At 29.0% G+C, this 12,281-nt stretch overlaps 1 protein-coding gene across 1 annotated transcript; it reads left to right on the forward strand.

Moving 5' to 3' along the window:
* The first annotated feature begins 6,495 nt into the window (after nucleotides 1-6,495).
* LOC110613621 (beta-galactosidase 13) lies at nucleotides 6,496-11,759 on the forward strand. The gene is made up of 19 exons (XM_021754844.2): nucleotides 6,496-7,062; nucleotides 7,157-7,252; nucleotides 7,361-7,473; nucleotides 7,561-7,627; nucleotides 7,713-7,805; nucleotides 7,896-8,039; nucleotides 8,162-8,256; nucleotides 8,343-8,448; nucleotides 8,541-8,625; nucleotides 8,714-8,832; nucleotides 8,945-9,112; nucleotides 9,485-9,660; nucleotides 9,761-9,870; nucleotides 9,951-10,060; nucleotides 10,151-10,258; nucleotides 10,594-10,701; nucleotides 10,791-10,936; nucleotides 11,020-11,365; nucleotides 11,442-11,759. Exons 1-19 carry the CDS (start codon nucleotides 6,883-6,885, stop codon nucleotides 11,556-11,558), a joined length of 2,487 nt encoding a protein of 828 aa, XP_021610536.1. The 5' UTR covers nucleotides 6,496-6,882; the 3' UTR covers nucleotides 11,559-11,759.
* The last annotated feature ends 522 nt before the right edge of the window (nucleotides 11,760-12,281 follow it).

Genomic DNA, 12,281 nt, shown 5'->3' on the forward strand with positions numbered 1-12,281 from the left:
TATGTACCACTGGTGAGAATATTTTGAAATAGTCTATTTTAGGCTGTTGAGAGTATCATTTCGCCACTAATATTACTTTGTATTTATAAATTGAACCATCCTCATTGTACTTAATCCTGTAAATCCATTTTAGCCCAATAACTTCTTTATCTTTTGACTTGTGAACTAGCTCCCATGTTTCATTCTTCTTTATCATCTTAATCTCTTCTTCCATTGCTTCCACCCATTCCTTTTATTGGACTGCAAGCACTACTCTAATTATCTCCATACGTACCACTGGTGAGAATGTTTCGAAATAGTCTATTCCAGTCTATTGAGATTATCCTTCCGCCACTAACCTTGCTTTGTATTTATAAATTGAACCATTCTCATTGTACTTGATATTGTAAATCTATTTTAGCCCAATAACTTCTTTATCTTTTGGCTTGTGAACTAGCTCCCATGTTTCATTCTTCTTTATCATCTTAATCTCTTCTTTCATTACTTCCACACATTCCTTTTGTTTGATTGCTTCATGAAAACTTGTTGGCTCTGCGGTAATGAAATTGCAATAGTAAGTTTCTCTTACCTCGGTAGTAATATTTGCAAACTTCGGATTTGGCTTCCTCAATCTTATAGATCTTTTTAGTTGTTTGTTTTGCTTGTTGTATGTCTTCATCTCCATCTTGACTTGCACTTGCTTGTGATGGTTCTGGAGATGTATTTTCATCTACTATTGTTGGAAGCAACTCAACCCTTGGTGATTGTTGTGGTGAAGCCTCCACTTCTTTTTCTTAACTTTCTTCTGATTTTGATATTCTTGGAGCAATGACTTGCCTTTCAACTTTATTGTTGTCCCAATTCCAAGTGGCAACCTCGTCGAACTTGAAATCTCGAACTTACAATTTGTTTCTTTATTTTTAGGCTATAGATTCTATAACCCTTTGATTGTGAGTTATAACTGAGAAAGATTCCTTTTTTTGTCTTCTCTTGAAGTTTGTGTCTTTTTGCTTCTGGTATGTGGACATAACAAATGCTTCTAAAAACTCTCAAATGTTGTGCTGAAGGCTTCCACTCACTCCATGTTTCAATAGGAGTCTTATTCTGTACTATTCTCATTGGACAACTGTTGAGTAAATAGACTGTTGTGTAGACAGCTTCTGCTCAAAATGTTCTTGGCATTTTTTTCTTCAAACATTGATCATGTTATTTCTATAATTGTTCTATTTTTTCTTTCCACTTTGCTTTAAAGCATATCCAACTGTGAGTTGATGGTTGATGCCTTCATCTTCATAGAACTTGTCAAACTCATTGGAAATATATTTTTTTGCCTCGGTCACTTCTAATGACTTTAATCTTCTTGTCACTTTGATTTTCAACAAGGTTCTTGAATCTTTTAAAAATCTTAAAGACTCCTAATCTTTCACGCATAAAGTATATCTAAGTCATTTTTGTATAGTCATCAATAAAAAGAATAAAGACCTTTGTTGGCTGATGGAAGGTGTCCTCATTAGTCCACATATAACAATGTGCACCCGCACCAAGGCTTTTTTTGCTCTCTAGAAACCTCCTTTAGGAAACAACTTTCTGTATTGCTTTCCAAAAAGACATTATTCACATACTTGATCAACTATTTGAATTGCTGGTAGGACTTTCATCACTTTTAATTGATGAAGTTTCTTCAAGCCATAAAAGTTGAAGTGACCAAACTTTTGATGCCATAACCATGATTGGTCTTGTAGTATTGTCATAGTTGTCTCTATTTTTTGCCAAACAATGGGAAATTTTCTTTGCTCTTGCATTTTCACTTTTTCAATTACCAAATTTTTATCTTTATTATCAAATTTAGTGCATGTGTCTCCTTTGAAGATGAGTTCTGAGTAGATTTGTCTTTAAATTAGAAACATAGAGTACTTGTTTAATGAAATGCGTACCTTTTTTTGTGTTCATAGCAAGAGTGCCAATGTCATCGACATTGACTAGATATCCATTGCCCAATTGCACTCTTAATTTGAAGGACTTATCCAACTCATAAAAAGTCTTCTCATTAGGAGACATGTGATTGCTACACCCACTATCTAGATACCATATTTCATTTTCTCTTTCTGTTTTTTTGTTCTACTGTTGATTGGCATTGCATAGAACAGATTATTCCCTTAATCTTCTTCTTTGAAATAGTGGGCTTGATATCTTTCTTGAGTCGATAATCTTTTTCTATGTGGCCATATTTTTTGCATTATCGATATTGATTACTTTCTCTATAGAAGCAATCTTTTCCCAAGTGATTGGTTTTTACAGATTTGGCATGACGGATATCTTCCTTTACTTTGACTTTGATTTCTTTCTCTTTTTTTTTTTTTATCTTGTACAAAAAATTTTAAATTTCTTACCATCAAATTTGAATTTCTGAGACCTTATATTTAAATTAAATTGAAAGACACTTTCAATAAAGCCTTGATTATGCCTACTCAATTTTTGTTCATAAGCTTCTAAGGATCCAACCAACTCGGTTGCTCAATGCTGGTGGCTATTGTATCAAAATTTTCAGTAATAAAAATCAATATTTTTTCAATCACTCTTTGACCAGAAATTGCTTCTCCATGTGTTGTTAGTTGATTTACCACTTCTTTAATTCTATAATAATATTCTTTAATGGTCTTAGAATATTTCATTTTCAAAATTTTAAATTATCTTCGTAGAGTTTGAAGTTTAATAGTCATACCTTGATACTACCTTAAAACTCCTCCTTCAAAGTTTTTCAAGTTTGTTTAGCTGACTTGGCTCCAACTATTCTCAGAAAAATTGATTCCACCAATGCCATTTGAATGTAGATTAAGGAATTTGCATCTTTTCTCTTTTCCTCCTTTTAACTTCTTTATCTCTTTTTCATTTGGAGTAGAACTGCTTGTTACAATTACTCCATTTTCAATAATCTCTTATAATTCTTGAGAGATAAAATATGTCTTCGTTTGAATGACCCAGTAATCATAATTTTCTCTAGAAAAAATAGAAAATAATTTGTTGGTAGAGGAAGAAGCCATGGAAATATGATTATGGTATAGAAATTATTTTTTAATTAAGTAGTATTGGATAGACGATAATTTTAATTAAATCCCGTTATTGATCAAACGAGACTAATACAACTATTAGTTTTTGGATATTTGATAAATGAAATTTAATGATTAAAAGTGTATTAACTTGGTTGATAAATTTCAATGATAATGAAATAAGAAATAGTTTATGGACTAAAGTGAAAAATTTATTAATCTGCTAAATCGATTAATTAAGTCGATCAATATAAAAATTTTTAATACTTCATTTTTTTCTAAATTTTTCTATATATATAATTTTTCTAGTTTCTAGTAGATCACCAGAATACTTTACAAGAATACTTAATCTACATTAATTTCATATTTATTTATCTAAATTTTTTTAAATTAATATTTAAAATAAATTCTCTTCCCAATATAATTGTGATGGGAATATTTGTAGAGTATTTTTCTCAAACAAATAACCTTGGATAGCCAAGTCCTGCTTATAGCGATTGGCAACGGTATATTGATTTGGAATCGATTCTCCTTTTAACTTCCTCTCAAAAAAAATATTTGAATAATGGTAATTGATATCGTTGAATGATAATTATATTATTAAAAAAATTAGTTATAATTGTTGTGTAGATAATAATCCAATTTATGATAAATTTAAATAAGAGTATATTTATGATAATAATCCAATTAAAAATTATTTTAATAATAAAAATAAAAAAATACTATTTTAATTTTAAAAAATTGGTGAATTTGTAAGTTTTATCCATTATTTTTTTACTTGTTATTATAGTGAATAATTTTAATTTTTGAAGTATAAAATTAATATTTTGTATAAAAACTAATAATGAATAATTTTAATTTTTCTTAAAAATTCATTTTTTATATTATGTAAGTATAAAAATGACAGATTTAAAAATTAAATATTAATTTCTATACTTAATTAAAAATTAAAAATTAATTTTTATACTTAGGAGTATATCTAAATTTTAATTTTTATACGTATAAAATTTTTTATATTTAATTAAAATTAAAAATTAATCTATATTCTTATGAGATTTGCCTAATTGATTTTTATAAGTATAAAAATTTTTATACTTATAGAATATTAATTTTTATATTTTAAAAATTAAAATTTTATAAGAGTTCTTTGATAAACTTTAAAGGTCTAAATATATAGAATCACAAATACGATTGTGCACTATTTTTGAGATTCCAAACTAAATTACTGAATAAACCGTGTCGAAAAATTAATTTTATATTTTTAATAATTTCCCAATTGTCTCATCTCTTCTCATCCAGTAGGTAAGAACAAGCAAAGACACTAAATAATATGAATATCTAAAATTAAAATGTATAAATAGTATGTATAAGTAAAATTATAATACTAAATAATATAAATATTTAAGAATGCTAAAGTTTTTTAAAGAAAAATTAAGAAGTTAAATTTTACAAAATATAGTTATTTTAAAATATGAACAAACTAGTCATTTGTTCATACGTTGAGTGAATATTAAAATTTTTTATATTACTATGGTATGATATTATTTTATAAAATAATAATTTTAAAAAAAAAAATTTGCTCCACCTACCGCAAAACTCTAAAATTTTAAATTTAAAATAGAAATTAAATATAAATTTATACTCTATCAAACTCAATTATAATAAAAAAAAATTAAATATTTTAATACTCAATATCATATATTATTAATATACAATAATAAAGTTTTAATCAAGAAACTATATTTTTTAAAAAATAAAATTTACTAAACTGCAACGGTGGTTGACAGTTGACAGTGGCCATAATCATTTATTTTATCACAATATCTTTCAAATACATAAATTTTTTGAGTAGTAAAATATAATATATCAATCATATTAGATGAACACTATTTTGTAATATTATGAATGATTTCATAATAATTATAATATAAATATATTTTATTATTAAAAAAAATAGAATGATCTTTTTAAATTATGTAGTTGATTTATTATCCCGCTTCAATCTAGTCAAGAGAGTTGAATCGGCCGTTGAGAGCAGTGTAACCATATCTCATGTTAGATGCTAAAAAAATATAATAAGAAAGAAAAGTTTTAAAATACTAATCATTTGAAAATAAAGAAAAAAGAGGTGTGAAAAAAAATATGAAATAGATATTGTGCTAATAAATTTTATATAAAATGGATAACAAATATTATATTTTTTGTAAAAAATGAAGAGGTTAAAACTATTACAGTCATTAATATAATAAATTATAGTAATTTAAATTTAATAATTTGATTGTTTAATATTTATAAGAATTGATTTAGAGTATTAAAATTACAATTTTACTTTTTATTATACTTTAATTATTTATATTTATTATTTTTTTATAATTATTTAATCAAATAAAATTTTAATTTGATAATATTTTACACAATTAGTTTTATTAATTATTTAATTATTTTATATTTTTATTACTATTAATATTTTTATAATAATTTTAATCGATTATATATATTTAATCTATGTAATTATTCACATTATTGTATTTGTAATTAAATTATATTAGTTATGATTTTATAAAATTATCAAATAAATAAATAATAATACTATGAAATAATAAAAAAAATTTATATGATTTTTTGTTATATAAGATTATTGCTATATAGTAAAAGTGATGTTTTTAATGAAATTAAAAGTTTATAGTGATTAAAAAAAATAATAAATTGTATTTATTATATTAAAAAATAGTAGAAAATCAAAAATAAATATTAATAGTGATTAAAAATAATAAATTATATTGATTATATATACATTAATTATTATTTTATATAGAAATAAAATTAAAAATATATTTAGTCATAAATATTTAAATTAATTATTTCACTTATCAATCTCTTATCAATCTATTTTAAATTTAATTATATATATATATTATTTATTATTAATAAAAACGTATTATAAATTTGAATATATTATTTCTCATATTTTATAATTAAAAAAATTGATATTTATTATTTTTTTATTAATTATTTTAAAGATACGGTTAATTTTTAATTTTAAAATTTTTTAATTATAAATTAATATATTAGATTAAAAAATTATAAAAAATTAAAAAATTAAAAAATTATGTTCTAATAATAATGAAAGAAAAATTAAAAATTTATAATAATAATAATAATAATAATAATAATAATAATAAATTATATTTATTATAGATATATTAATTAGTAATATTATTAAATATAAAATATAATTTAAAAATAAAAATAAAATACATTAACACAAATATATAAGTTTAGATGTGTAACTTGATATAAGTTCATTATCAATCTCTCCATAATTTATTTTAGACTTATATATATATATTAATGAATTTTTTTAAAAAAAAATTCAAGGACTTACAGTAATTTATCCATGAAGAATGCATAGTTCTCAACTTACCCGCTAGTTTTGAAGTTCTTGTTAACAGTTTAATTTCTATGGCATTGGCAGCCAGCCATTTCAAGCTAAAATCCTCTCCCTCTCTCTTCCCCATACCCAACTTCCCAAGAATAGCAAGCGGAGAAACAAGGCCGCGGATGATGAATAGGAATAGCTAAACCAGCAACACAATTCCCGATTTTTGCTCTAAGGCCCTTAATTTGCGCCTCTCTTCGCTTATATGATCCTTCACACCTGAATCTTGCATTTGCAGCTGCTGGGTACCTCCTTCCATGCAAAGCAGGAGAGAGACCCATAGTTTGCTCAACAATACACCTTCACCTATTTGTTTTGATCCAACAGAACATTGAACTTTTGTCTTTTTATTGTTTTAGACGTGTTTCTCTTGTAATTACATATCATTTTTCTATTTCATGTAGAAGAGACTCAAAGATGACAGTAGATATACGTGGCCTTTTCATTATGGCCATTATTTCTTTATTCATTTCATCAGCGATTGTAGATGGAGGCGAGACTAAAGAAGTTTCTTATGATGGAAGATCCTTGATTATCAATGGAAAAAGAGAGCTACTCTTCTCTGGATCCATTCATTACCCTCGTAGCACCCCAGAGGTAATGAATATACAAGTTTTTATGCATTTTTTGATATTGGGTTCTGGGATTTTAATAAAAAAAACCTGATATTTTTTCTTTGAATTGGCTTCAGATGTGGCCGGAATTGATTACAAAGGCCAAGCATGGAGGTCTAAATGTTATTCAAACTTACGTGTTTTGGAACATCCATGAGCCTGTGAAGGGCAAGGTATATTGCTAACTATGGTCATTGTAAACAAATTTATCATGAATTTTACCTTTATGTTTCTAGAAAACAAGATAGGTTAATTAGGGATTTCGTTTCTGTTTGATGTAGTACAATTTTGAAGGGCGATTTGACTTGGTGAAATTCATCAAGGAAGTTCAAAAGCAGGGACTGTATGTAACTCTCAGGCTTGGGCCATTCATCCAGGCTGAGTGGAACCACGGGTATAGTTCTTCATCTTCTTGATTTGATTAGCAGTTCTGATCTGTTTTCATCCCCTTATATTTTGTTGTTTGCAACTAAACTTGTAGAGGACTTCCATATTGGTTAAGAGAGGTCCCAGACATCATATTCCGTTCATATAATGAACCATTCATGGTAATAATGCAACCTAACAGAAGAATGATTTTCATATATGATAGTTCAAGAAATCATCTGATCAAAATGTAAAATTATTTTGCAGATTCACATGGGGAAATTCATCAGGATGATTATGGATAAAATGAAAGAAGAGAAGTTATTTGCACCACAAGGAGGCCCCATTGTCTTGGCTCAGGTTTGGTTCCCCTCAATTAATAATTCTGTCCCTCATTTCTTTCTCTTGTTACTGATAAAACTCACTCCATTTCTATATTTGGTAATGCAGATTGAAAATGAGTACAACACTGTCCAACTTGCATATAGGGAATTGGGAAATAAATATGTTCAGTGGGCAGGGGATTTTGCTCTGAGCCAAGGAGCAGGAATACCATGGGTCATGTGCAAGCAGAAAGATCCTCCTGGTCCAGTGGTATGCTTAATTAGCCTTCCTTAGGGGACCCAGAATACTAACTGGTGAAACTGGAAGAAACAATCATGCAAGAACACTTGATTTATGGTTGTATAACTTAATGAACAAGCTTCCTTGTGCAGATCAACACTTGCAATGGAAGGCACTGTGGAGACACGTTCTCAGGCCCCAACCAACCCAACAAGCCTTCTCTGTGGACTGAGAACTGGACTGCTCAGTAAGTATATACTTCCATTACAAGTCTGGGCCAAAAACTCTCTGAGAATTTAGTTTATTCTTGGCATAAATGTTGTTTGATTATAGATTTAGAGTATTTGGAGACCCACCTTCTCAAAGATCAGCTGAAGATATTGCATTTTCAGTAGCACGTTGGTTCTCCAAGAATGGATCTTTAGTTAACTACTATATGGTAAGAGCATACTCAATCCTCTAACATCTTCCAATTCTTCTATGCAGCACCCATGATTCTTTTAATATGTTTTAATCATTTTATCTCTGCAGTACCATGGGGGTACGAATTTAGATAGGACTGCTGCCTCATTCGTAACAACTCGTTACTATGATGAAGCACCTCTTGATGAATATGGTAGGATTGACATGGAAATCTCAGTCAATACAGGGAGAAGGAACTAGAATCGTTAAAAATTGACTTGTCTTCCTTTCTTTTGTTTCAGGTTTAGAAAGAGAACCGAAATATGGTCACATGAAGAACTTGCACAGGGCTCTAAGACTAGCAAGGAAGCCTTTGCTTTGGGGTGCACCTGGTGTTGAAAAATTGGGAAATGATCAGGAGGTAACTGCCAAACTTTTAACTCTTTTTTTCTTTTTTTCCAAAAGAATCCCATTCATATAATAAATGAGAAGTGCAGATTAGTCGCTTGTGCTGAAGCCGTGGTCCTGTGCAGGCTCGGTTTTATAAGCGACCTGGAACCAAACTCTGTGCAGCTTTCTTGACAAACAACGACACTAAAAATGGATATGATGTTAAATTCAACGGTCGGGAATTCTACCTGCCTCCACGATCCATTAGCATTCTCCCTGACTGCAAGACCGTGGTTTATAACACTATGACGGTATTTCTTAATCATTTATTTGCTTTTTGATTTCCTCAGATTGAATTTTAACTGAAAAATGTTGAGAATCCTGCATTAGAAGTTTATAAAATGAGAAGGTAAAATATAAATCGTTGGGTTTTAATGTTGAATTGATTAGTCATCTTGATGGTCTCCAATGTCCTGTCAGGCAATACTAGGCATTGTAGTAGCCGTTACTTGTTTTAATAGTACATAGTTGTTCATGTAATGGTTGATCAAAAGTTATAAGAAGTAGTTTTTTGTAATCCAATCTCTCAACCACTGAATACTAGTGTTTACTAAATACTACTTTCAAAATTGTTGCCGAACAAAGCTAATTAACAAAAGGCTACATCTTAATTGTACGAACAGGTTGTGTCACAACATAATGCAAGGAATTTTACAAAATCCAAGATAGCAAACAAGAAACTGAAATGGGAGACGATATCAGAAGTCATACCAACCCAACTTAAAACCTCGTCCAAGATCCCATTGGAGCTCTATCGCTTGACCAAAGATGCCACTGACTATGCTTGGTACACCACAGAGTAAGTGCATGAAGTTCTTGAATATCAAGTAATACCTTTACATTCTTTCTATCTTCTGCAAATGCAGAGATCTAACTTGCTAGTGTAATTCTCATTCCAGCGTAGTATTGGATCCTTGGGACTTGTCTGTGCGAAGGGATATTCTCCCAGTTCTAAGGGTTGCAAGTCTTGGCCATGGAATGCTTGCTTTTGTAAATGGTCACTTTATAGGTAAGCACATCCACAGTCATATCTTATTATATAATAAATTTTGCAAGAGCATTCCATGTAAATATGCTAATTGTCTTTAGGATCGGCTCACGGAAGTCAAACTGAGAAGAGCTTTGTCCTACAAAGACCTGTGGAATTGAAGCGTGGAGTTAATACAATTACGCTATTGGGCTCTCTAGTTGGACTCCCAGTAAGGATTTTCCAGAAGAAGCATATTTTTGGACATTAATGATTAATTTTGCAGTTAAAATTGACTGTAAGTTTCTCTGTATGAATTTAGGATAGTGGAGCCTACATGGAGCATAGGTATGCTGGTCCTCGAGGTGTAAGAATCTTGGGTTTGAACTCTGGAACTCTAGATTTGACATCTAATGGCTGGGGTCATGAGGTATAATAAGCTATCCATACTAATAAGAATATGTCAATTAAGATGGTATTCAGTTTAACTTATAAATATTTATAAGCACTAAGTGCTTATAAACTAGTTGAAACTTATAATCATTCAAAATTTTAAGCAATTATGTATATGGTTAAATACTTATAAATGGTTGATAAGCAATTGACTTATTTGGTATTATAAACAAATAGGTCAATTTATTTAGAGCTTCTAAGCTAATCAACTAAGACAAACACCCACTAAGTTCATTGAAGAAATTAGGCTTCCAACTCAATGATACAATAGTAGTGAATGGCTAGTCAAAATAAATGGTGCCCACCTTATAGGTTGGCACGACTGGAGAAAGGGGCCAGTGGTTCACTGAGGAAGGATCAAAGAAGGCAACATGGAAACAAGTTCCAAAGGGTGAAGGACCTCCTATCTCATGGTACAAGGTATTTGCAGAGTAATCATATAATTTGATTTTACTTGGCTAAGAATCATCTACTGGTACTCAATAGGCCTTATGATTCGCTGTTGGCAGGCTTCTTTTGATGCTCCCGAAGGAAACGAACCAGTTGCTGTCCGTATGACAGGTATGAAAAAGGGTATGATTTGGATCAATGGTCAGAGCATTGGTCGCTACTGGATGAGTTATGTTTCCCCTCTTGCGCAACCTACTCAATCTGAGTAAGTAAAATAACTAATAAATTATGCATGTAAAAAAAAAAAAAAACTTCAGTGTATAAAAATGCATTGAAATTTACATACAGGTACCATATTCCGAGATCTTACATAAAGCCAAAGGATAACCTAATAGTAGTATTTGAGGAGGAGCATGCAAACCCAGAAAAGATTGAGTTTCTACTTGTGAATAGAGATATAATATGTAGTTATATAACAGAGTATGATCCGCCACATGTAAGATCATGGGCAAGAAAAGATGACAGGATAAAAACTGTTGTTGATGATGTGCGACCAGCAGCTCACCTCAAGTGTCCAAACCACAAGAAGTTTATCAAAGTAGAGTTTGCAAGCTTCGGTGATCCTTATGGTGCTTGTGGAGGGTTTGTTCTTGGAAACTGCACATCTCCTCTTTCTAAGCAAATTGTCGAAGAGGTAATTCTATCTTATTTTCTTCTTTTTTTTCACTCCGACATAAGAACTTGATGGGTTTGTTCATGTATTTGAGCAGCGTTGCATTGGAAAAGCTTATTGTGACATACCAATCGAAAGAGATCTCTTCGACAAGAATAATGATGCTTGCCCTGACATTAAAAAGACACTCGCTATTCAACTGTTGTGTGGGTAGAAGAATTAGTGATCACCAGACAAATTTTATGTATTGGAGGTGTTTGTGATCATGGGTCTGATGTGGGAGATGCAGCATTATGATGTTTTGAAGGACATAGAAGAATATACAATTCATAATGCTTAAATTTGTCTTTACAAGACATTAAAACTCATGATTTTGTATTCTCCATATTCAAACGTTTATTAAAATGAAGGCCCATTTCACTCAAAAACATATTTTAGATTTTTTATATTTATAGCCAAAAGTTTAAATTTTGAATAAAAAAAATTTAATTTTTAAATTTATTATAATTATTGTAATTTTTAAATTATTTTTTTAAACCAAATTTAAATTAACATACATGATATTGCTACATATTATTATTTTTACCATATAAAAAACTTAATTAATAAGAATTAAATCTTAATTAAGATTCTAAACCCTTAATCATATAAAAGTCTCAAATTATATAATTAAAATACTTAAATCTCTCTTAGTTAAATAATAATTTTAATACAAAATTTTAAATAATTAGGAGTTTAAAATCTTAATTAAAATTTAATTTAATTAAATTATTTATATGGTAAAACTAATGATATGTAGTGTGAGCTAATTTAAATTTGATTAAAATTAATTTAAGAAGTTACCATAATTATAATAAATTTAAAATTGAAATTTTTTAATAAAAAATAAATCTTTTTACTATAAATATGAAACCCTATAAAATTGTTGTATTTTTCA

The sequence above is a fragment of the Manihot esculenta genome, chromosome 4 (assembly GCF_001659605.2).
Source record: "Manihot esculenta cultivar AM560-2 chromosome 4, M.esculenta_v8, whole genome shotgun sequence".
Classification (NCBI taxonomy): Eukaryota; Viridiplantae; Streptophyta; class Magnoliopsida; order Malpighiales; family Euphorbiaceae; genus Manihot; species Manihot esculenta.

What these genes read in the sequence shown, in the direction of transcription:
- LOC110613621 (XM_021754844.2), top strand. Translation starts at nt 6,883, where the DNA reads ATGACAGTAGATATACGTGGCCTTTTCATTATGGCCATTATTTCTTTA. An exon ending in ACTGAGAACTGGACTGCTCA is followed by an intron (nt 8,257 to 8,342) that starts GTAAGTATATAC and finishes GTTTGATTATAG; the next exon opens with ATTTAGAGTATTTGGAGACC. An exon ending in CTTTAGTTAACTACTATATG is followed by an intron (nt 8,449 to 8,540) that starts GTAAGAGCATAC and finishes TTATCTCTGCAG; the next exon opens with TACCATGGGGGTACGAATTT.